This window comes from Rhinoderma darwinii, chromosome 5, assembly GCF_050947455.1.
Source record: "Rhinoderma darwinii isolate aRhiDar2 chromosome 5, aRhiDar2.hap1, whole genome shotgun sequence".
In the NCBI taxonomy this organism is placed as follows: Eukaryota; Metazoa; Chordata; class Amphibia; order Anura; family Rhinodermatidae; genus Rhinoderma; species Rhinoderma darwinii.
Window position 1 is genome coordinate 123,817,396 of NC_134691.1, and position 27,560 is coordinate 123,844,955.

General features: G+C 40.5%; 1 protein-coding gene across 1 annotated transcript in view; it reads left to right on the forward strand.

Annotated features, from left to right (window-relative positions):
• Positions 1–27,560, forward strand: part of DOK6 (docking protein 6) — a 600,408-nt gene that overhangs the window by 300,184 nt on the left and 272,664 nt on the right. Inside the window, exon 4 of the mRNA XM_075828380.1 lies at positions 18,773–18,892. Coding sequence (XP_075684495.1) covers positions 18,773–18,892 — 120 coding nt within the window. The remainder of the gene's footprint in view (positions 1–18,772; positions 18,893–27,560) is intronic.

A 27,560-nucleotide genomic window follows, 5' to 3' on the forward strand; every position in this document is an offset into this window, starting at 1 on the left:
TTGGTATTGCCACGTCCGTAACGGCCTGAACTACAAAATTGTTTTGTTATTTATCCCGCGCGGTGAATGCCATAAAAGAAAATAACAATAAACCGTACCAGAATCACAATTTTTTAGTCACTTCACCTCTCAAAAAATGGAATAAAAAGAGATCAAAAAGTCACATGTACCTAAAAAAGTTTCTGATCAAAACTACAGTTCGTTACGCAAAAAACAAGTCCTGGCACAGCTTTCTTGATGGGAAAATAAAAAAGTTCTGGCTCTTAGAATATGGCAACACAATAAGTAAATGATTTTTTACAAAGTGTATTTTATTGTGCAAACGCCATAAGACATAAAAAGACTATAAACATCTGGTATCACCATAATCGTATCGCCCCGCAGAAGAAATTGAATGTGTCAATTATAGCGCATGGTGAACGCTGTAAAAAAAATAGAATAAAAAAACAATAGTAGAATTGCTGTTTTTTAATCACCACGCCACTTAAAAATAGAATGAAAACTGATCAAAAAGCCGCATGCACCCCAAGAAAACTACAATGAATTCCTCAAGGGGTCTAGTTTCCAAAATAGGGTCACTTTTGGGGGGTTTCCACTGTTTTGGCACCACAAGACCTCTTCAAACCGGACATGGTGCCTAATAAAAAGGAGGCCTCAAAATCCTCTAGGTGGTCCTTTGCTTCTGAGGCCGCTGCTTCAGTCCATTACCAGACTAGATATTTCTCAAAACTGCAGAATCTGGGCAATAAGTATTGAGTTGCGTTTCTCTGGTAAAACCTTCTCAATCTTTTTTACAGAAAAAAATTGAATAAAAAGGACTTTCTGACAAAAAAAAAATTAATATGTACATTTCACCTCTACTTTGCTCTAAATTCCTGTGAAACACCTAAAGGGTTAATAAACTTTCTATATGCTGTTGTGAATAATTTGAAGGGTCTAGTTTCTAAAATGGGGTGTTTGATGGGGGTGTCTAATATATAGGCCCCTTAAAGCAACTTCAGAACTGAAGTGGAACCTAAAAAAAATAAATTAGGCAATACTTCACTTCTTACATTATACTGATAATGAGCATTGCCCACCCCGAGATGACCCCAGTTTTGACCGTTTGTATAAACTGAGACCCCTATTAGACCGTTTCAGTGCCCGATTTTCCCATGCATACACCCCCAAGAAGTGTATTTCTATTGATGAGTCCTTGGTACATTTTAAATGGAGGCTTCAATTCCGCCAGTACCTACCGGGTAAGAGGGCAAGGTGTGGCGTGAAGATGTATAAACTGTGCGAGAGTGCATCAGGGTATACCTACAAATTTAGGATATATGAAGGGAAGGACACCAGTATTCAGCCCCCAGAATGCCCCCCCCTTACTGGGAGTTAATGCAAAAATTGTGTGGCATTTGGTGCACCCACTTCTGGACCAGGGGAACCACCTCTACCTGGATTATTTTTATACCAGCGTCCCGCTCTTCAACTGCCTCACTTCCAGAAGTCCTGCGGCATGCGGCACTGCTAGAAGAAATCTGAGAGGCCATCCTAAGACTCTGCTTGGGCAAACAAGCAGGGCACATTCTAGCACCAACATATTGTGTGTCACGTACAAGACAAGAGAGATGTCACACCAGTACCCATGTACCTGTACGAGGTACTAGTACAGAGACCCCCAAACCAGATTGCATCCTGGACTACAATAGGTACATGGGAGGGGTGGACTTGTCAGATCAAGTCCTGAAGCCCTGCAGCGCCATGCGGTGTGGTATAAGAAGCTGGCCGTGCACATCATACAGATGGCATTGTACAATGTGTACGTGCTACATCGATGTGCAGGCCAGAGGGGAACTCTCCTGGAATTTCAAGAGGTGGTTATCAAGAACCTGATCTTTAGGAACCAAGAATGGGACACCCAGTACTTCTCTAACCGAGGCCACATGCATCGTACCAGGGAAACACTTTCCAGAAGATGTTCCCCAAACTGGCAAGAAGGGGAGAAAGTCAAAAGAGGTGCAAAGTCTGCTATAAGAGGGGGATAAGGGAGGACACAATATACCAATGTGACACGTGTCCCGAAAAAACAGGGCTCTGTATGATAGAGTGTTTTAAAATGTATCATAGCTCCCTTAGATTTTTAATCTACCCTGACGCACTCCGCACAGCTTATCCCCCTTATCTTTCCCTTCAGAGCCCTGCTGTGTGCCCAGGCAGCTGATAACAGCCAAATGTAGGGTATTGCCGTACCCAGGAGAACCCACATTACAGTTTATAGGGTGTATGTCTCCGGTGGTGCATGCCGGGCACAATATATTGGACACTGAAATGGCATATATGTATAGAAAATTGCAAATCTCACACTGCACCATCTGCTGCGCATTACCTTTTACACAATACCTGTGGGGTCAAAATGCTCACTACACCTCTAGATGAATGCCTTAAGGGGTGTAGATTTTAAAACGGGGTCACTTCTTGGGGGTTTCAACTGTACTGGTACCTCAGGGGCTTCTGCATACACGACTTAGCATCAGAAAAGCTCCAGTAGGCCTAATGGTGGTCCTTCCCTTCTAAGCCCTGCCGTGTGCCCAGGCAGCAGATAACAGCCACATGTAGGGTAGTGCCGTACCCAGGAGAACCCACATTACAATTTATAGGGTGTATATCTCTGGTGGCGCATGCTGGGCACAATATATTTTGACACTGAAATGGTATACATATATAGAAAATTGCAAATCTCACACTGCACCATCTGCTGCGCATTACCTTTTAGACAATACCTGTGGGATCAAAATGCTTGCTACACCTCTAGATGAATGCCTTAAGGGATGTAGTTTCCAAAATGGCGTCACTTCTAGTGGGTTTCCATTGCTTTGATACCTCTGGGGCTCTGCAAATGCGACATGGCACCCGAAAACCAATCCAGCAAAATCTGGACTCCAAAGAACACATAGCGCTCCTTTTATTCTGAGCCCTCCCATGGGCCCAAAAAGCCGTTTATCACCACAAATGGGGTATTGCCACACTCAGGACAAATTGGGCAACAAAATGGGGTATTTTATTTCCTGTGAAAATAAGAAATTTTGAGCCAAAACTACATATTATTGGAAAAAAATTAATTTTTTTAAGTTCACAGCCCAATTCAAATAAGTTATGTGAAAAACTGTGGCGTCTAAATGGTCACAACACTCTTTCTACTGTTTTGACACCTCAACAACTCTTCAAAACTGGGATTCTGCCTAAAATATATTCTGATATAAAAGAGGCCCCAAAATGCACTCGGTGCTTCTTTGCTTCTAGGGCTTTTGTTTTAGTCCACGAGAACACTAGAGCCACATGTGGGACATTTCTAAAAACTGCAGAATCTGGACAATACATATTTAGTAGTGTTTCTCTGGTAAAACCTTCTGTGTTACAGAAAAAAAATGGAATAAAATTGAAATTCAGCAAGAAAAATGAAATTTGCAAATTTCACCTCCACTTTGCTTTAATTCCTGTGAAATGCCTAAAAGGTTAAAAAAAACTTTCTAAATGCTGTTTTGAATACTTTGAGGGGTCTAGTTTTTAAAATGGGGTGTTTATGGGAGTGTCTAATACATAGGCCCCTCAAAGCCACTTCAGAACTGAACAGGTACCTTAAAAAAAAGGCGTTTGACATTTTCTTAAAAATATGAGAAATTGCTGTTTATGTTCTAAACCTTGTAACGTCCAAGAAAAACAAAAGAATGTTCAAAAAATGATGCCAATCTAAAGTAGACATATGGGAAATGTGAACTAGTAATGATTTTGTGTGGTATAGCCATCTGTTTTAAAAGCAGATGCATTTAAATTCAGAACAATGCTATTTTTTCAAAATCTCTAAATTTTGCAGTTTTTCACAAATATACACTGAATATATCGAACAAATTTTACCACTAACATAAAGTCCAATGTCTCACGAGAAAACAGTCTCATAATCGATAAGTTTAAGGGTATGTGCACACACACTAATTACGTCCGTAATTGACGGACGTATTTCGGCCGCAAGTAGTGGACCGAACACAGTGCAGGGAGCCGGGCTCCTAGCATCATACTTATGTACGATGCTAGGAGTCCCTGCCTCTCCGTGGAACTACTGTCCCATACTGAAAACATGATTACAGTACGGGACAGTTGTCCTGCAGAGAGGCAGGGACTCCTAGCATCGTATATAACTATGATGCTAGGAGCCCGGCTCCCTGCACTGAGTTCGGTCCGGTACTTGCGGCCGAAATACGTCCGTCAATTACGGACGTAATTAGTGTGTGTGCACATACCCTAAGCATTCCGACATTATTGCCACATAAAGTGAAATATGTCAGATTTCAAAAATGGGCTCTGAGCCTTAAGGCCAAAACAAGGCTGCGTCCTTGAGGCTGGGTTCACACGACCTATTTTCAGACGTACACGAGGCGTATTATGCCTCGTTTTACGTCTGAAAATAGGGCTACAATACATCGGCAAACATCTGCCCATTCATTTGAATGGGTTTGCCGACGTACTGTGCAGACAACCTGTCATTTACGCGTCGTCCTTTGAAGTCGCTTGAAGTTTGAAGTCAATGAAGCGCAGCTCAAAATTTACGGCTGTCAGAGAAGCCTCGCAAAATGCGAGGAGGAGCATTTTCGTCTTAAACGAGGCAGCTGTTTTCTCCTGAAAACAGTCTGTCTTTTCAGACGTAAATGACAGCTATTGTGTGCACATACCCTAAGGGTTTAAGTTATGAGAAGGGACAGATTAGTGGCCTAAAGGCTCTGATGAAACAGGAGGTGGATCTCAGCAGTTAAGCATCAATTAATGCTGCTGATAACAAAGGCTTTAAATTCATTTGTAATGGTGGAATTAATGGTTGTTCTTTAAGGTTATTTTAATTAATTGATAAGGAAAAAAGCAATATAGTTCTATATTAAATAAGCTGATATATTTCAGCTGGGCATCCAATTATGGGAAGACTGGACATAGTTTGCAATTTCCTAAATTTGTAGACTAGTTTTCATTTCTAAATGACACATACCACAGATGGACGCTTTTCTGTTAGTTTCTGTTATATATTTTGATCATGCTTCAGGATAGAATATGAAGGCTAAATGAGTTGGCATAACAATGAGACTTCTTGAAATTGCCCTGAAATATTATTTCACTTTAAACTTCTATATGTATTGGAGAACTCTCGGCATCTGTGATCTGAGAGACTCATAAGAAACTTTTTGGAGTGTGAATACATTTCACTTTGCTCTCATATTAAAGAGGAAAATAGTAGCCGATTGTCTCTATTTTGTCATTACGAACCCTTGTCCATAAAAGGTGAATTAACATGAGTTATTGAAGTATTTCCTGACAATTCTGGCAATGCATAGTTGCCATGTTTCTATAAATAATGCACCTATAATCAGGGCCGGCTCCAGGTTTATGTGGGCCCTTGGGGGACACAGACTTAGTGGGCCCTTTTGCGGGGGAACTCACGGCGGCAGTAAAATGCCAAAAATCATCACTTTGTGCCCCCATATAGACGTTAGGCCCTATTTATGCCCCCATATAGAAGATAGGCCCCCAGTTTGTACCCCCATAAATTTAGTGCCCTCTATAGATAGTGCCACACAGACCCCCCTCCCAGGTAGTGCCACATAGCCCTCTCCTCCCAGGTAGTGCCACACAGCCACCTGGGAGTGGCGTAGCTAAAGGCTCATGCGCCCTGGTGCAAGAAATCAGCTTAGGCCCTCCTACCACTCCCCAACACCACCAGACCCCTGCACACGTCTATGCCCAGCTGTCCTGCCCGAATGCCCCCATAGCTGCCCCACAGTATAATAACCCCCATAGCTGCCCCCACACAGTATAATTCCCCCATAGCTGACCACCACAGTATGATGTTCCCCATAGCTGCCCCCACACAGTATAATGCCCCCATAGCTGCCCCCACACAGTATAATGCTCCCCATAGCTGCCACCACACAGTATAATGCTCCCCATAGCTGCCCACACACAGTATAATGCCCCCATAGCTGCCCCCACAGTATAATGTCCCCCATAGCTGCCCCACAGTATAAATCCACCACACAGTATAATGCCCCTCATAGCTGCCCCCACACAGTATAATGCCCCATAGCTGCAGCCCACACAGTATAATGCCCCCCGTAGCTGACCACCACAGTATAATGCTCCCCGTAGCTGTCCCACATAGTATAATGCCCCCCGTAGCTGCACCATACAGTATAATGCCCCCCATGGCTGCCCCATACAGTATAATGCCCCCATAGCTGCACCATACAGTATAATGCCCCCCATAGCTGCACCATACAGTATAATGCCCCCCATAGCTGCACCATACAGTATAATGCCCCTATAGCTGCACCATACAGTATAATGCCCCCACAGCTGTCCCATACAGTATAATGCCCCCCTCAGCAGCTACAATAGAACCCCCTCCCATACCTAGTATAATGCCCCCATATGTACCTAATAGAAAAATAATAACATAATTACTTACCTACCCCCGTTCCCACGCCATGTGGAGGATCCTTCTCCTCCTCTGCACTGTGCTGTGGGTGGCTCGTCGCAGACAGGCGTGATGTAGTGACGTCACTACATCGCGCCTGCCTGTGCCGAGCTGCTCACAGCACAGTGAATGCTGGAGCGAGGCTCCAGCATTCAACCTCACTGAATCTGCGTCCTGCAGATGTAGGCTCGGTTGGAGGCGGGACCAGCGCAGTCAGGCTGGGACACTTCTCTGGTCCTGGCATCGCTGTCCATATTCACTGTCCATATTTGGACAGCGATGTTAGGGGCTTTCCCAGAGACAAAGTTCTGGCGCAGAGCCACTAACGCCCTGCCTGGGACTCCTCTCCTTCTTACATCACGGTCCATATATGGACAGTGATGCCTTGACGGCAGCAACAGCACCCAGCGGCTGAGTGGCCCCCCCAAGTGGAGTAGGCCCCGGCACTTGCCTGGGTTTGCCGGATGCTAACGCCAGTCCTGCCCATAATGGTTATGTTCTACTCTAGTGGAAAATAACATTCTATCATTTTGAAAGCTCTATTTTTTGACCAAAGACAATATATTCCCTTGATCATTTAAGATGAATTCCCATTAAATAAATGTGATTCAAAAATGGAAAAATAAGACACTTCCATTTCATACAGAGACCAATAGCTTGCAATCCAAGCCCAGACTTATATAAATTTATATAGGCCTACTTTCTAGATGTCTTTTATTTCACCTTCACACTAAACATTGTCTACAACACTAGAAGCCTTAGGCCTTATTCACATAAGCGTATTTCAATGCAATTTAATGGGGCAAATCAGACATTGTGTTTTTCACGCAGCGTGTGTCTGCTGCGTGAAACTTATTGCATGTCCTATTCTTGTGCGTTTTTTGCGCATCACGCACCCATTGAAGTCAATGGGTGCGTGAAAATCACGGACAGCACACGGACGTCATCTGTGTGTTCTCCATAATTCAAACAACAGTTGCTAAAGAAATGATCAGAAAAAGAAAACCACCTCCTTCAGTTGTTTTTGCTGACTTATAAAATGCGTGATATACGTGCGTAAAAAAATTGTGACTACACGGATGTCACACGAAACTGCAACGCAAGAAAAATGCTGCGTTTTTTACGCATGCAAAATGGACACGTTCGTGTGAATAAGGCCTTAATCGCTTTATTATATCACTAGTGACTGTGTTTAGAATAATCACCGCTACAATAAGCTGATTTACTGTGTTAATGTAATGGTGATTATGTAATACTGCTTCAATAATCAGACTCCTATCAAGGCGCTTAGGCTACATTCACACAAACGTAGCCCACCTCGTACGTGAAAAATTGCCGTTTTCCAGGTCCGAGGTGGACCCGTGCGGGATGCGTTGTCACGCATCCCCCACAGATTAGAGTCTATGGAGGGATGCGTGACACGCAGTAAAATAGGACATATGTCCTATTTTTCAATGGACCGTTCACACTCTACGTTGAAACAACGGTCGTGTGAACGGCACCATTGAAATACATGGGTCCGTGTGACAGCCGTTGTCACACGGACGAGATTCACGTTCATGTGAATTAGTGCTTACTAATAGTAGGGCTCAATACAGTGTAATTGAATTGTATTATTTACTACACATTGATAACATTTGACTGCTGTTTTATTAATAAGGTCAAAGTAAGCTTACAAAAAACAAAATGACGATCTCAGGAATTTCAGAAACAATTCCTCAATTCTAGAGTCCTTTTACACAGGCAGATATTCTCATTCAAACGGAGCAATGATCGAAATGTATGGGGACAAACAATCATTAATACAATTGTTCATCCGTTTAGATTTGCATCTTGTGGGCAGCGCGCCCTCTGTTTACACGGAAAGATGTGTCCACGTAAGAGATCTTGTTTGTCGGCTGATTTCTGATTGGGAACAAGCGTTTGTACAGACACTCGTTCGCCTGATCATTAGCCCGTGTAAAAGGGTCTTTACTGTCTATTGTAGCAAACAATATAACTAAAAACTATGCTTCAGCATATCCAACTTACTTAAAGTGGTATTGCACATTTCTGACAAATGTAGAAAGTATATATCTGCTTTATATTTTTTTTTTAAAAAACACCGAAAAAGGCCATACTTACAAATGGACACAGCCAGGTCAGAAACGCTGATGAAGGCGAGTGAGCAGGTGCTTTAAATAATAATAGCCACTCCCACTAGTCTTGAGGGGAGTGGTATGTGGTGCATGGGATGTGTAGTAAGAAATAATAAATGAATAGTGTATGTGCAAGTGTAATAATGTAAGTGAAATATAGGGGGCAGTAATGAGTAAAGTGCCTAAAAAATAAATGAATAATGGGATGCAAGTGTGTGAAACATGGAGGGATGGTGTGTAAGTCATGAGGCGCAACGTGTCTAGCCAGGTAGAAGCCTATTTGTGACGCCTTGATAATTCATAGAGCGGGCTACCCTGCTTGCTAGGCCAAACAACAACACACCATGCTCTCCCAGCATCAAAGACCTGGCTGTGTCCAAAAGAAGCGAATATAAGTAATAATGAAAAATACCTGGGGTATTAGTGATCATTTTGGCCAAAAGGACGCAAGCTCACAATCCACGACAAGGATCCCCAGACTTGCGAGTCCCTAACTGGAGCGAAAAGCTCCTGATGAACAGACAAAACAGATAAAAACAAGGACATTTATGCAAAAACACCGAAAAAGGCCATACTTACAAATGGACACAGCCAGGTCAGAAACGCTGATGAAGGCGAGTGAGCAGGTGCTTTAAATAATAATAGCCACTCCCACTAGTCTTGAGGGGAGTGGTATGTGGTGCATGGGATGTGTAGTAAGAAATAATAAATGAATAGTGTATGTTCAAGTGTAATAATGTAAGTGAAATATAGGGGGCAGTAATGAGTAAAGTGCCTAAAAAATAAATGAATAATGGGATGCAAGTGTGTGAAACATGGAGGGATAGTGTGTAAGTCATGAGGCGCAACGTGTCTAGCCAGGTAGAAGCCTATTTGTGACGCCTTGATAATTCATAGAGCGGGCTACCCTGCTTGCTAGGCCAAACAACAACACACCATGCTCTCCCAGCAGCATATAACTAAAAACTATGCTTCAGCATATCCAACTTACTTAAAGTGGTATTGCACATTTCTGACAAATGTAGAAAGTATATATCTGCTTTATATTTTTTTATTTTGGCACTGTCATAAAATATAATGAATGGTTCTTTATCTTCTGTATACACTACCTTTACTTCTACTCAACAAATTTTTCATACAAGTGAAAAGCATTATGATTGAAACTGATCATATCTGAAATAGAAAAATGAATCATAAGGGAGCCACAGTTTTTCAAGATTTTTTAAAACCTAGGCTTTGTTCACACAGCATATTTTTGGTGCGTAAAACGCTCGTATTTCACTATGAAATACACTTGAAATACGCCTGCAAACAGCTTTCTATTGATTTCAAACGAGAAATGTGCTGCGTAGTTCATATGAGATGTATTACGCTGCTGAATTAAAAAACGCCTCATAAAAATGCACTTCGTAAAAATAAGTGATTTGTCACTTCTTGAAGCATGTTAAATGCAGATTTTTCCCATTTTTCAAAATACACTAAAAAAAATAAAAAAAATGTCACCCTGAACATATGCCTTGTGAACATGTCCTTATTGTCTCATTATCCAAAATATTCTATACATTTTCTTCTGTTACCTCATGACTAGTGAAAATTGGCCAATAATATGATTTATGAAGGAGTTTCATAACTAGTCCAAATACTTTGTTTCAATCCACGTTAAGTGTCTTTAACGCATACTTTCATTCTCTCAAATTTAGGTAAAATAAATAACACATTTATTTAAATTGAATAAAGTGTTCTTCTTTTGTATTGTGCTTGGTTTGTATATGTCATATTTATCTTGTGTTAAATGAAATATATGATTAATTATACTTTGTCCAATCATCATCTATGAAAAATACCTCTGGGTCTAAATAGATATTTTTGCATACCTAATATCGGCAATTTATTAAATTAAATAAGATTGATAAACCACAACCCAACATCAGGGCTCATTCACACCCGATATCGGATCATATTAATTCATCTAAATGGTTTTATTCAATACGTACATTTTTTATGGGCGTGCCATTTGTTTCAACATGCAACTGAGATGTGTAAATGAGATTACTTTTGATCTCATATACTTTGCTGGTACTGTGTTACGTTGCGGATAAGCTGCACAAAAATACGCGAGGCAAATATGCACGGTTTACGCACCGTGTGCATTTGGCGTTACGCTGCAGATTTGCTTTGTCTCCATAGGTTTGCTCCTGCATCGTCGATCGGCGCTCATTTTCACAGACAGTATCAGACTGTCTAAAAAAGTGTTAAGCTAGGATTACACAAACACAGTTTTGATTCAGTTTTTGGTTCAGTTCTTTGAGCCAAAAACAGGAGTGAAAAGAAAAGAACGCAGATGCATCAGTCTTTTCTTTATACCATTTCTTCCTTTTGGATCCAGTTCTGTTTTGACTAAAATAAAACGGGGTGAAAAACTGCATCAAAACTGTATGTGTGATTCTGGCCAAAAGGGCGCAGTCACATGCATCTGATTTTCTTGCAGAAATGTCTGTCACTGAAATTCCGTTCCATTCATCTGAATGGAGCTTGCAGAAATCCACGTGCCTGCTGCAAAAACAACCCCATTTAGAAGAACGGATCTGATTTTCCGTCGCAGAAATTTGTAACAAAATCTGCTGCATGTGGCGAATCTCTTGGAGACCATGCCCTCTTCTCATCACTATCCAAATTTGGCAAGCGATGAAAATAAGTTACAAATTATATCACGATTGAATTTGTTGCACATCACTGTGGCCCATATTAAATTTTGCCAATTTACTTGTAAGATTAGACTGATTGTTAAGTGCTCGTTCAGACGAACGTGTTCCTCATCCGTGTGCTGTACGTTGAAATAACTTACAGCACACGGACCCATTCATTTCAATGGGGCTATTCAGACATGCGTGTGTTTTCACGCAGCGAGTGTCCGTTGTGTGAAACTCACTGCATGTCATTTATTGGTGCATTTTTGCACACCTAGTCGCCTATTGTAGTCTATGGGTACGTGAAAACCACGGACAGCACACGGACAACATCCGTGTTTTACGCATCACTTGCAATGAAATGCGGTGAAATGTAAAAAAAAGTGCTTTGACGGATGTGAAAAAAAGCATGCCACACGCAAAGCACACTGATGCCAATACATAACGCACACTGAAGACGCACGGCATGCAAATCGGACACACTTGTCTGAACATAGCCTCAGGGCCTGAGCTACACTGGCATTTTGAAATGCAACTGATTGATTTTAACTATCGAGTGTCAGCTGCAGTCCACTAGATTGCATGCAACTAAATGTATTCGTTGAGCTGCAATGGATTTCATTCTAGAAAATGTAAAGCTTATTACAGTAGCAGCAAAGTTGATGAGATCTGAACAAATTTCATGAACATGCTGCGGAAAAAATCCGCTAAGAAAACATTCATAAATTGACCTGTGGTGCGGTTTTTATGTTGCAGCAGGTCATATTATGTTGCAGAATTGGTGCACTTTTGCTGCAGGATTTCCCCATGGAGTTCAGCGGGAAGGTAAAATGCTGCAACAAAAAGCAAGTGTGAGTTTTGCAGCGGAAAAGCAGCAAAAATCACAAATCTGAAAAATCTAATTTTTTCGAACGTAAAATTTTATTAAAAAAAACTATAGTTGATTGGCGGGGGTGCCAAGAGTCGAACCCCCACTGATCTAAAATTGATGGCCTATCCTTAAGATAGGCCATCAATTTTAACAACTTTAATAACACCTTTGAGTATTTTTTCTAAATATAAAATATAAATTGTTGAAGCAAAACAGTTTTATTGCTGTTTGTTTGTGCTTTGGAGCATAAAAGTATTAAGCCAATGCAGACAAAGCATTCATGGTGCTGAGAGCTACTAAACGTTGCTATGAAGATACTTGCCCTTTCGGCAATAATAACTCAATCTGTAATATAAGTTGTACTTATTTATGCAAATTGTGTTCTTCTTTGAAAATGGCTTTGCAAATGTGTTTGCCATTTGAGATTTAGATATTTTTATTTGTTTTTTAACATTAGGCGTTGTAATCACACTTTACATCATTTCATAATACCTTTACCGCTGAATTATTTACTTTGAATTTTATTGTTTGAGATCTATTGGTTGAAAGAAACAACTGACATTGACAGGAAAATTTACCACCGATACCATTAGCACCCTAAACCAAAAAATCTCCATGCTATAGAAAATAAACTTTTAAAGGTTATGTAAACCTTTGAAAAGCAAAAAAAATGTCTTCATAAAAAGTGTGTTTTGTGTAACATTGTAAATACTTTTTATTAAAGATTATTTTTACTTTTTGAGATACAGCTGCTCTGTAGTTTCTATACATAGCAGCTGTATCTAGCGCTTTTCACTGAATTCATTAGTCCCACGGACTTGAAGGCTTCAGTGACAGCGTGTCCTGCGTGTCTGTGACATGCAGGATCCACCTGTAAGCTATCACATCTAAGTTATAAACGCTTTAATGGAAATGTACTAAACATGTATGTAAAGTATATATGGAGGGTATCTGTAACAATCACAAAATAAATATCTTTTTTATCTGCACGTGTTATATGGATCAGTTTTACAGAGTGTGCCCACGTATCATGATAACTTTCAAAACACACTCATTTGACGCCCGACTACTCAAGAGCAGGCTATTACGTAAAGATGTTATTAAAACTAGGCCCATAAATGAATGCGAACACAATTTGAGGATGCCTGGAAGTTTTAGAGGTCTAGACCCATGAGCCCCAATAAGCACTTCTGACACATAAGCAAATAATGCATTGTGCATGTAATGATGGGGGTAGGGAAACAGACAAGTGAGCCCTAATCTACCCGCCACTCAGTCCCCGCCTACCTGCAACGACCCGCCCCAGGCGACGGGGCACAACTGGGCGACGGTCCCCACACTCAACAAGTGCACGACAGACAAACAGACAAGGGAACACAGAACCTAAGGGAAACGGGGCAGTTGCCCACGGCAACACCGTGAGCAACAAGAGTAGTAAACGAGCCGAGTCAAACCAGGAGAGTACGAGGTGCCAAACGCAGAGCAGGAGAGTAGTGAACAAGCCGAGTCAAACCAGGAGAGCACGAGGTACCAAACGCAGAGCAGGAGAGTAGTCAGCAAGCCAGGGTCAATACGAAGCAGGGACAAATAGTACAAGAAGCTGCAGCAGGGCCAGGAAACCAACAGAGAAGATTCACAAGCAAGGAGGAACAGGAAAGGCAGGTATAAATAGACAGAGGGCGGGAGATAGCTCCGTCTGGCCAGGCTGCGATAGGCTCTCCCACTCCTAAGCCTGCCATCCTGAGTGGTGGAAGATGGAGTCAGTCTCACAGACCTAGAAGAAGGTGCAGACTGATTACCTATGGGCGTTGATAAAGAAGCTGTGCCTGGCAGATCCTTTACAGTGCATGTCCCATGTTAATGATGTACATATGCAGCTTGTAACATGATGGTGGGCATTTGCTCTGTAAAAAGTCCTCCATAAGAGATTTTTTAACCATATTAACCTTTTAAGGCACCATAATGTACATGCATCACTGATCTGGAATTAACCCCTTATATGCCAAGGCCAAAAGCATCCACGGCACCTAAGGAGCTTGACATGAAGAAGCTGCTCCCTCTTCCCATGAATACCCGACGGCCATTGTCGAACTGAGGTTACTTGGGCTCACCAGAGGAGATGATTTTGAGAGCCCACCCTCCATCTATATAGAACATGTACATGTCCACTTTTCATTTCATCATAGTACTTGTTGTTATTGTATGCACAGGACATATCACCAATAAGGTCTAATAGGTAATTTGTGAATTACCCTATAAGGGTATGTTCACACGAGGGCGTCCTTAACGGCTGAAATTATGGGGATGTTTCAGCCTGAAAACATCCCCGTCATTTCAGCCGTAACGGCAAGTGCAGGCGCTTGAACGCCGCTTCAAATACAGCCGTAATTAGTGCTGCTATTCATTGGAGTCAATGAATAACGGCTCCAATTACGGCCAAAGAAGTGACAGGTCACTTCTTTGACGCGGGCGTCTATTTACGCGCCGTCATTTGACAGCGGCGCGTAAATATACGCCTCGTGTGAACAGACAAACGTCTGCCCATTGCTTTCAATGGGCAGATGTTTGTCAACGCTATTGAGGCGCTATTTTCAGATGTAATTCGGGGCAAAAACGCCCGAATTACGTCCGTAAATAGGCCGTGTGAACATACCCTAAGAAATAGACCCTAGTGGCAAGTGATTGGCTCCAAAGAGCTCCAAATGGAGTTGTCATTTTCTGCACCGTAAAGGCTCATTACTGTTTTAGAGCCTGGGCCCACCAGAGGATCCTCTGGTTCTCTGGTGGGCCAGTCCAACCCTGCCCACGACTCAATCCAGGGAAGCCAATGGGTTACCAATGTGGCAACCGGGGGCCTAACACATGTCCCCAGGTCTGCCAGAGATATCTGCTTTTTAGATATAACACAGAAAACTAGAAGTTTGAATCAGCTCACCGCTCCTAGGTAAAATCACATGTGAAGGAAAGTAATCCCAAATGGATGGTGCACAGCACAAAAACTGTTCTGGTCTTCAGGGATAACTATACAAATAGAATTCAGCAATCATCCAAAGATAAAAACCTTCTTTCTTTATTTAGTATTAAAACCAAACCAAACTGGTTCTTAATCAAAGCACATCTGTCTTTTAGTCCATGCCACTGAGGCAATTATGATTTGGAATGTTAAGTTTCCCAAAGCAGTTTAAGCAATGAAATTATTGCAGATTCAAGTCCCCTACAAAGGCATAGTAAAGGGAACGAAAGTTTAATAAAATGTATAAAATAAAAAATAAAGCCCCTACCCTAAAAAAACAATTAACCATTTATTCATTAACAAAAATTTTATTGTTTAAAAATAGTAAACAATACAAACAAAAATACATACAGGGCACCTCCACAATTGTAACAACCCGTAGAATAAAATTAAATAATATTTATAGTGCAGTGTGCATGGCGTAAAAAAAAAGTATAGCGAATCTACCTTTTTTCCCTATTCCACCCAAATAAAATGTATAAAAAGTTATTAAGTAGATTCTATATACATCAAAATGGTACCAATAAAAACGACAACTTATCTCACAAAAAACATGGAAACATATTTCAACATCAACAGAAAATGAAAAAGTTATTGCTCTCAGAATGTCGCGTCACAAAAATTTATTTTTTTTTCAGAATATATGCTGTTATTGTGCAAATGTCCTCAAGCATGCAAAAACGATATAAATTTGGTATTGCCATATTCATACCGCTCTGTAGAATAAAGTTAACATGTTAGTTATTCAGCAAGGTAAAGCGCATAATAACAAAATTGCAACAACAAAAAAAAACGATAAAGGAATTGTTCTTTTTTCCAACAAAATAAAAAACGAAATAAATAGCTTGAGGCTGGGTTCACACGACCTATTTTCAGACGTAAACGAGGCGTATTATGCCTCGTTTTACGTCTGAAAATAAGGCTACAATACGTCGGCAAACATCTGCCCATTCATTTGAATGGGTTTGCCGACGTACTGTGCAGACAACCTGTCATTTACTGTCAAACGACGACGCGTAAAAATACAGCCTCGTCAAAAGAAGTGCAGGACACTTCTTTCAGACGTAATTTGAGCCGTTCTTCATTGAACTCAATGAAGCACAGCTCAAAATTTACGGCTGTCAGAGAAGCCTCGCAAAATGCGAGGAGGAGCAATTACGTCTGAAACGAGGCAGCTGTTTTCTCCTGAAAACAGTCTGTCATTTCAGACGTAAAAGCCTGCTACCGTGTGCACATACCCTTATTCTTAAAGTCTTTTTATTGAAATTAACTGATAAATGTTAGGCCTTGCTGGCACATTTCAGATTTGATGCAGATTTTTCATGTTGTTTTTAAATCAAAAACAGGAAGGGAACCTAAACAGAAGAAATATATAAAGGAAGGCTTTAAAATGTCTCCTTTCCTGGATCCCATTCTGGTTTGGGCTTAAATGCATGCAAAGTTTACATCAAATCCGCACTGTTTGAACAAGGCCTTATAGTATTTGTTGTTATTATACTTGGTATTGAAAGTAATTGCCAAGATGAATCAATTGGATTCGATACATAAAAGAGTAAAGAACATAAATTAATTATTTGTCCTGATTTATTTATTGTCGTCAATTATAGAGTTATTCTATAAAAAGTCAATGAAGAAATGTTTCCATAAAATTATTCAGTAGTTAAAGTGTAGCTGAACGTTTGACAAACTTCTGACATGTCATAGTGACATGTTAGAAGTTTGGATTGGTGGGGGTCCGAGCACTGAGACCCCCACCAATCGCTAGAACATAGCGGCTGAAGCGCTCATGTGAGCGCTCAGCCGCTTCGTGTCTGTTCGGCTTTTTCCGGAAAACCGATGTATCGGAGTACGGGCTCATAGACTTTCTATTGAGTCCGTACACGATACATTTATTTCCGGAAAAAGCCGAACAGACACAAAGCGGCTGAGCGCTCACACAAGTGCTTCAGCCGCTACGCTCTAGCGATTGGTGGGGGTTTCAGTGCACAGACCCCCACAAATCCAAACTTCTGACATGTCACTAAGACATGTCAGAAGTTTATCAAACATTTAGCTACACTTTAAGAATAGATCCAGCCCCAACTGAAACAAGTCTCCCAAGATGTTTATAGAGTAACTGCACTTTCACAAAACTTTTAATATGACATAGAGACATATCAGAAGCTTTAATCGTTGGGGATCTGGGTGCCTAGACCCCTACCATCGAAGAAATGAAGGTGCAAAAGCTCAGAGCTCTGCACCTTCGGCTGTGTTCAGTGCTCCTTATTAAGCTGAAGAGCGACTCACATAGAACAAGATGTTTAAGGAGTAACTGCACTTTCTCAGATAAAGACCTTGAGATTCCATTGTAGACAAAAGAGCAATACAATATAAAAAGCCTGCTTAACTGATAAATAATTATAGAGTAACTTCACTTTTGCAAAACTGATTTTATAGATATTTAAATCTTTTTATTGTTTTTTCAGGAGGTAGAAAATGTACGTCATACAGAAGTACAATATAAAATCACAAAAAGATCAAGCAGTTATTTCTACTTTCTACTAATAGCTCATCCCGCCGTCCCTCCTGCCATAAATGCTCCCCCTCCTTCCCAGGGATGTATAGACAAGAGAAGGAAGAAAAAAAATTGAAAACAAAAGAAAGGAAAGGTAGATCATTATTGTTTCTATAGTAAGAGACCAAATAGAGATTGCTTTTCCCCCACCTTCTGATAGTGGCTTTCGCAAAACTTTTGATATGTCATACAGACATATCAGAATTTTGGATTTGTTTGGGACTGAGTGCCGAGACACCCAGCGTTGATGAAATTAAGGTGCAAAAGCACTTAACTAAATGCGCTGTGCACCTTCCGCTGTTATCTATTTCTTCAGTAGGCTAAAGACATCGAAAATCTGACACATCAAAAGTTTTGCAAAAGTGCAGTTACTCTTTAATTAATAATCAGTTTACCAGGCTATTTGTATTGTAATGCTCTTCTGTCTACAGTAAAATCTCAAGGTCTTTATCTGAGAAATAGGTCACAATAGATTATTTGTTAACTCTTCATTGAAATAATGAGCCTAATAAGGTCTATTACTTTATTATAAATTCTAAACCATTTATTTGGGTAGTGTATTTTGTCTTCTTATCTTTCTTGTTTTTAAAAACATCTGTCAACAAAATATTGTTTTTGTATATTTTTACACAAATCATTTTAGTATGTGCATGAGTTATTTTCTTTATCTTACGTTTGAAACATCCTAAATTCCAAAGGTGTTTCCTATTGAAAATGGTAAATCATAAATATATATTAGGGGTCCACCCCTGTCCAGTCTGCTTAAATAATTTAGAAATTGGCTACTATGACTACAATATGGAAACAATTCCTTTTTTTTTTGCTTTACAATTTTGACATGAGCAAGTACAGCTACAATTATTCATGATAGAAGATAAGTACAACTGCAGTTCTTATAAAAATCTGCACTGCACGACATATTAGGGTTACACTAAGCCTTATAAACCAATCACTTTATAAGCAGTTCTATACACTATATTTTCTTCTGCATTTTTATATATCATTCTTTTCAGAGCTGGAAGCAGAGGAATGGTGCAAGTCTCTATGTATGGAGTGTTTAGGAACAAGACTTAATGATATAAGCCTCGGTGAACCAGACCTACTAGCTGCTGGGGTGCAAAGGGAACAGAATGGTAAGTATCTGCTTTATATTACCATTCAATGTATTCTGTGTTACTCCTGAAACACAAAAAAAAAACAATTACCAGGCCTTTCATTTTGGTCAACATATCCTCCTCTAATTCAAGATAAAGTGATGTATGCATTATAAAATACATAGACAAAAAAAACGCACAAAAAAAGCTTATTAAATGATTATTTTTTTTATAAGAGTACAGAATGATTGGTGAGGGTCCGACTCCCCAGAACTCTCACCTATCAGCAGAACAAATGGGCCATGGAGCACCAGCTACCCATCTGTATATATATTGGTACTGCAGCTTAGTCTTATTCACAGGAATCTCACTTAAATGGGAATATTTAGAATTCCCTTTAACTTCAATGTCCTTTCTCCCTTCTCTCTTTTGGCATGTTAAATTAAAAAAAAAAAATTATTATTATGCCTTATGTTTGTAAGTAAATGGCAAATAAACTTCTAGGCCATGGGTGAAAAGAGATATGTTAGCTTTCCAGGGGCGGACACAGACAGCTAGGGGATCCCTGTATAGTATACTAGTCCTTCTCAATGAATTAGAATATCATCAAAAAGTTAATTTATTTCAGTAATTCAATTCAAAAAGTGTCTCTCATATATTCTATAGATTCATTACACACAGAGTGATCTAGTTCCAGCATTTTTTCTTTTAATGTTGATGATTATGGGAACAGTTAATGAAAACCCAAAATTTAGTCTGTCATAAAATTAGAATATTATTTAAGCCCAATTTCAAAAATGATTTTTAATACCGAAATGTTGTCCTACTGAAAAGTATGTACAGTATATGCACTCAATACTTGGTCGGGGCTCCTTTTGCATGAATTACTGCATCAATGCGGCATGACATGGAGGCGATCAGCCTGTGGCACTGCTGAGGTGTTATCAATGCGGCGTGGCATGGAGGTGATCAACCTGTGGCACTGCTGAGGTGTTATGGAAGCCCAGGTTCCTTTGATAGCGGCTTTCAGCTCGTCTGCATTGTTTGGTCTGGTGTCTCATCTTCCTCTTGACAATACCCCAGGCGAGTTTGCTGGCCAATCAAGCACAGTGATACTGTGGTTATTAAACCAGGTATTGGTACTTTTGGCAGTGTGGGCAGGTGCCAAGTCCTGCTGGAAAATGAAACCCCCCCCCCCCCGCAAACTTCACATGACCGATGGTCCGCAGCTTTCAGCTGCATCGCTGGGTCTCTTAAGTGACGCAACAATGCAGCACTAGCAGCCAGGAGCGTCACTAAGGACTTAAATGTCAGGGGAAATAGCGTGTGTGTGTGCGTGTGTGTGTATAGGAGACAGCATAGCATATATATATCACTATGACCCTATCAGCTATGGATAAAATTAGATACAGTGGCTCAGCAGACAGTATCACACATGATAGGATTAGATACAGTGGCACAGCAGACAGTATCACACAAGATAGGCTTAGATACACATATCAGCACACAGTATCACACATGATAGGATTAGATACAGTGGTTCAGCAGTCAGTATTACATATGACAGGATTAGAGATAGGGTCCAGCAGACAGTATCACACATGATGAGATTAGATACAGTAGCTCAGCAGACAGTATCACACATGATAGGATTAGATACAGTGGCACAGCAGACAGTATCACACAAGATAGGCTTAGATACACAGATCAGCAGACAGTATCACACATGATAGGATTAGATACAGTGGCTCAGCAGTCAGTATTACACATGATAGGATTAGAGATAGGGCCCAGCAGACAGTATCACACATAATGGGATTAGATACAGTAGCCCAGCAGACAGTATCACACATGATAGGATTAGATAGTGGCTCAGCAGACAGTATCACACATGATAGGCCTAGATACACAGCTCAGCAGACAGTATCACACATGATAGGATTAGATACAGTGGCTCAGCAGTCAGTATTACACAAGATAGAATTAGAGATAGGGCCCAGCAGACAGTATCACACATGATGGGATTAAAAACAGTAGTTCAGCAGACAGTATCACATATGATAGGATTAGATACAGTGGCTCAGCAGACAGTATCACACATAATTGGATTAGATATAAGGCACAGCAGACAGTATCACACATGATAGGATTAGATACAGTGGCCCAGCAGACAGTATCACACATGATAGAATTAGATACAGTGGCCCAGCAGAGAGTATCACACATGATAGGATTAGATACAGTGGCTCAGCAGACAGTATCACACATGATTGGATTAGATATAGGGCTCAGCTCGCTGACATTGTGGCTCCAGCGCTGGACCCAGGAAAGGTAAGAATAATAATTGTTTTGCTTCTTTATGTGTTAATAATTATTTTTTTGTTTTTGTTTTTTTACAAGTTCGGTTGTTGGACTACTTCGAATACGAGGACTACTTCAATGACAGCGTTTTTTTATTCTCAATAAAATGGTTAATGGGGGTTGTGTTTTTTTATTTCAATAAAATATTTTTTCAATTTGCTTGTATTTTTTTAAACTTTATTATTACCGTCAAAGTAATGGCCGCTGGCGGATTGACAACCTCCATTACTAAGGCAGGGCTTAATGTTAGCAGGTGCAGAGGCTAACACTAACCCCACCGGCTAACACTAAGCCCCGCCTTAGCAATGGATGCTGTCAATCAGCCGGCGGCCATTACTAAGGTGGTAGTAATATAGTTTAAAAAAAAACCACAAAGACAGAGAAAAAATATTTTAATGAAATTAAAAAAAAACACACACAACCCTCATTGATAATAAAAAAAGCCGTCATCGGAGTAGTCCTGGAATCCGACGTAGACCGAACCTGTAAGAAAACACAAAAAAACACGATTTACATGTGTTAGGCTTAGATACAGGGCCCATGTGTGATTCTGTCTGTGGGACCCTGTATCTAAGCCTACCACAAGGTAGGCTTAGATACAGGGTCCAGCAGACAGTAATCTTATACAGTATAAGATTACTGTGTGCTGGGGACCTGTATCTAAACCTACCGTGTGGTAGGCTTAAATACAGGGCCCATTAGACAGGATCACACATGGGGGAGGTATCTAAGCCTACCATGTGATTGGCTTAGATACAGGGCCCAGCAGACAGCATCACACAATCTGTGATCCTGTCTCATGGGCCCTCTAAGCCTGCTACATCGTAGGCTTAAAGGGGTTGTCCAGTCCCTAAACATTGATGGCCTATCTTCAGGATAGGCCCTCAATAGCTGATGGGTCAGGGTCCAACTCACGGGAGCCGGCCAATCAGTTGTTTTGAAGGGTCCGCAACACTCGTACGAGAGCTGCTTCGCCTTAATTTCCCTTACTCGCTCACACTGTGAATCGCCGACACGTATTCACAGTGTGAACTTGTGACCAGAATGAAGGGGAAACAGCTCTCGTACGAGTGCTATGGCCCCTTCAAAACAGCTGATTGGCCGGCTCCCGGGAGTCGGACTCCGCCAATCAGCTTCAGCAGACAGGCATATTAATCTTACCCTCCTCTTCAGCCGCGGCAGAAGTCCCGACTCTATCCAGGATCACAATATTGTGCGCGGCGCATAGCATTGTGACGTCATGCGCTGCGCACAGCACTGTGACGTCAGGACCTCTGCTGCGCTCCGGAACCAGGAAGGTAAGTACTGTCAGTTACTATAGTAACAGGGGCCCGCGGCCCGAGTTACTATAGTAACTTTTTATTGATGTGGTGTGGGGGGCCGCGGGCTCCCCTGGCTTCGGGGCCCGGTCGCAATTGCAACCGCTGTGACCCCTATAGCTACGCCACTGGACCAACACCAGCAGATGACATGGCTCCCCAAACCATCACTGACTGTGGAAACTTCGCACTGGACCGCAAGAAACTTGGATTGATGTCTCTCCACTCTTCCTCCAGACTCTGGGACCTTGATTTCCAAATGAAATGCAAAATTTACTTTTATCTGATAACAGGACTTTGGACCACTGAGCAACAGTGTTGGTCCACTGTGTTATATCAAATCCAGAGTCAACGCAGTCGTCTACTAGGAAATTTTTGAGAACTTCATGCTTCCCTCTGCTGACGAGCTTTATGGAGATGCTGATTTTCAGCAGGACTTGGCCCCTGCCCACACTGCCAAAAGTACCAATACCTGGTTTTATAGCGACAGTATCACTGTGCTTGATTGGCCAGCAAACTCGCCTGACCTAAACCCCATAGAGAATCTATAGTGTATTGTCAAGAGGAAGATGAGAGGCACCAGACCCAACAATGCAGACAAGCTGAAGGCCGCTATCAAAGCAACCTGGGCTTCCATAACACCTCAGCAGTGCCACAGGCTGATCACCTCCATGCCACACCGCATTGATGCAGTAATTCATGCAAAAGGAGCCCCGACCAAGTATTGAGGGCATATACTGCATATACGTTTCAGTAAGCCTACATTTCGGTATTAAAAAGAATTTTTTAAAATGGGCTTATATAATATTCTAATTTTCTGAGACACAAAATGTTGGGTTTTCGTTAGTCTCTTACATGCAATCTCACATACAGTAGGAAGGTGCCGACTGCTCTAACCCCTTAAGGACATGGCCATTTTTTGATTTTTGATTTTCGTTTCTCACTCCCCGACCTTTCAAGAGCCATAACGTTTATATTTTTCCATCAATAGAGAGAGGTGTGCGAGCTGATTTTTTGTGGGAGGAGTTGTAGTTTATATTTGCTAGCATTTAAAGTACCATATAAAGTACTGGGAAACCGAAAAAAATTCTTTGTGGGCTGAAATTGGAAAAAAAAATGTGCTTCTTCCATTATGTTTTGGGTTTCGTTTTTACGGCTTTCACTCTGTTGTAAAAATAGCAACTTAACTTTACTCTGTGGCTCAATGGGATTATAGTGTTACATTTCTATAGGTTTTTTGATATTTGACTACTTTTAAATAAAACCTCTTTGTTTAAAAAAAGTTATGGCTCTCAAAATGTGGTGAAACAAAAATATTTATGTTTTTTTCGTGGTTTGAGCACAATTAGGGCTTAATTTTTGCGGGACAAGATGTAGTTTTTATTGGTACCATTTCTTGGTACATACGACTTTTTGATCACTTTTTATAAAAAAAATTTGAGAGCTAAGTTGACCAAAAAACAGTGATTTTGGCGGTTTAATTTTTTTATTTTTTACGGCGTTCACCGTGCACGTTAAATAATGCTATATTGTAATAGTTCAGACATGTACGGATGCAGTGATACCAATTTTGTTTACTTTTTATTTTTTACAACACTTTAGAGGAAAAATGGGAAAAGTTTTTTTTAACTTTTAATATTTTTTTTTCAATGCTAAAAACTTTATTTCACTTTTTTTTTTACACATTTCATTATTCCCAATACAGGACTTGAACCAGCAAGCGTTAGATCGCGGGTACAATACACTGCAATACTAATGTATTGCAGTATATTGTCATTTTTACAGGCTTCTGTTAAGCCCTGCCAAAGGCAGGGCTTAACAGAGGCAGAGTGAGGGCAGTTCTGGGGTCCTTCATTAGGCCCCTGGGCTGCTATGACAACCATTGACACCCCCCAATTGTGTTGCAGGCGTGGTGATGAGCTGTTGGAGGGGGCAGCCCCCCTCTTTCTAACGCCTCAGATGCTGCAGTTGCGATTGACCGCAGCATTTGAGAGATTAAACGGCCAGGAACAACGAGATTGCTGTTCCTGGCCGCTAGTTCCAGGTGTCAGCTGTAAAACACAGCTGACACCCGCAGCATATGGAGCGCACTCTATACTTCTCCCCCTGCTCCGGAACGTACCAGAACATCCTGGTGCGTCAAGGGTATAAAGGTGGCAGTGCTTTTTCTTACTTCCTTGGTTCCTGTGAAGCTCTCCAGGTTGCACATATGATAAATCCACCTCTGTTGTTTTCCTATGATATTTAGGAAAACAGCAGTTTAATGTTATCATAGGGACATTGTCTGGATACAAAACTTTATCCACTTAAGTGTTGTTATCCTAAATAGCAGAGGTTAGCATGTAAATATGTGGATAGTGGTTTAGTAATAAAGTCAATATTATGTAATCATTATTTGTTTTATTTTTTTTAATTTTCTTGTATTTTATAAACATAATACTGTAAAAGTAGTTATGTTATAATACACCAGAAAAAAAATATATTTTTCTATGACAGATTGCATGTGAAGCATGCCTCCAGATTCTACTTTTAGACATGTGTGAACTCAAGGTGCCCACTGAATAAATGATCATGGGCTAAATCCATCATTGCCGTACAATGACTTTTGGGAACTAAAAGTAGTTCAATAATTTCCACTTGTACTTCTATGACCCAAAGCAATAAATCATCCTAGATTATAAAATACAGGCCATGTACTTTTGTTTTACCTTCTAGTGTCACACCAATTAATCTCTACAATATGGCTATATAGAGCCTTGGTTCTACTGCTATAAGAGGAGTTATTACTTTGTCTAGCACTAGCTATTCATAATATAAATATCTTATAACCCGGCAAATGGTTACAGATAACATTACACTAAATGTTCACTAATAATACATGTCTTATGAAAATAGGTATTTTGGGCTTGTTTTCATTAGAAACCCCTATACTTTTTAATCAAATAAAGTGTGCTTCAAAGAGTTGTCCACTTTGTAAAATATCTTTGTTTTAAAAAGGTCCCCCAACAATAAACTGATTACAATGTATCCTGTTGCTGGTACCCCCAGAAATCAGTTATCTGTGAGGGAATCTGGCAGCAAGTTTTACATTTTCTCGCAGTGCCACTACTGTTGCTGACAACCGGGCTCTGTGCATGTACTTGCATGATTCTTCATGCAACTTTTTTCCAGAGGAGACAAAAAAACTGCCTTCCAAAGGGGCTAGCCAAGAACCAAAACAACTTACATTTTTACATACATATGCTATAAAACTTTCTAGATCTTTTACTTAATGATATTTTTTTATTTGAAGACTGTACTTTTCTTATAATACATTTCATTTGTGGATTACTAGCAATATGGATTATAAACAGTCGAGTCACATTATTATGACCATAGCAAATATCCAGGGTAACCGCCATGTGTAGCACGGACAGCAGCTAGACGGGCTGGGAATGACTCAATAAGGTGCTGGTTGGTTGTCTCAGGTATCTGCAACCATGCTGACTGCAGTGCATCCCACATTTGCTGGGTGGTGCGTGGGGGGGATCCATAGAGCGAACAAGACGATCGAGGTTGTCCCATAGATGCTAAATTTGGTTTAAGTCTGATGAATTAGGGGGCCAGGGAAGTACTTGGAAGTCTTTGTCGTACTCTTCCAACCACTGTTGGATATTTCTTTCCATGTAACATGTTGCATTGTCTTGCTGGAAGATTTCATCTGCCCAAGGGTAGACAAACAGCATGTATGGGTGGAAGTGATCTGCAATGATGGATTAATACCCAAATCGGTTCAGAGTGCCTTCCACGTGGATGAGTGGGCCCAGAGAATGGCATGAAAAATTTCCCCAGACCATAAGCCTGCTGCCACCAGATTATGTTCTTCCAGCAATGGTTGCACAGTGTTTGTGACACATCGTAGAAGGCAATCCTTTGACAATCATCGGTGGTCCAATTCCGATACTGCCGTGCAAATTGAAGCCTTTTTTTCTGATGAACCTTTGTTAGCATAGGAGCAGTGACTATCCATCTGCTTTGGAGCCCCATACGCAGTAGGGTTTGCTGAACTGTTGTTTTAGACACATGTCTGGTAGCCCTCTGGTTGATTTTCACGGTCAGCTGCTCTACTGGAGAATGTAATTTGGCCCTCGCGCTCCTTTGTAGCTGACGTTAAGCTCTCACATCAATGGCACGTGGTGCTCAGCAGTTTCCACGTCGGTTATTCCCAATGGGGCCATTTGTCCACTCACAATACACTTTTACCACTGCAGCATGCAAACAGTTCACAAACTGCACTGTTTGAGAAATATTGCCACCTTGTTTATTATGCATTTATATTATTTTAATTGCATTACTGCTATAGTTATGTTTATAAATGTGAGGTTTTTAGTGCTCAGTTTGATCAAATTGTGCGAGCCCACATGGGCTACGCGCTGTCTACGTCGAAAGTAGGAGGTGAAAAAACTTGAGGAGAGCATCAATAAAGGCAAACAACTGTTGTGTTTATTAACACATCCCAAATATACAATAAGGCTATGCTTCGACCCTGCTGGAGTCTTTTTCAAGAAAGTAGGAGGTGGTCATAATAATATAACTTGACGGTGTATTTCAAGTACCACTTATATTGTTAATTTTTGCAATTAAAAATAATAGTAATTAAACTAAGCCAATAATATAATCATAAAAATAACAGAATAGGAAACAATTACATTAAAAATAAGCTCTTAATGATCATTTGGTCAATATATTTATCATTTCTGAATTTCTTGTGTTAAGTATCATAACTTTCTGACAATTTGTATGATTTGAAATTAAAACTATACACTTTATTTGCATCTTAAATAGGGAGATGGATGAATCATTTATATAAAATATATTTGAGCAGCACTTTTGCCATTTAAAATATTTTTTTTTCCATATTCTGTCACATATCACACACCAAATAATAAAATAATAATAAAAAACTAAAATAACAAGTTTTCTATAATCGTCCTATGAGAAAATCTGTTTCCCCCTCCCTATATAGTGCCAATATACTAGTCCTTCTC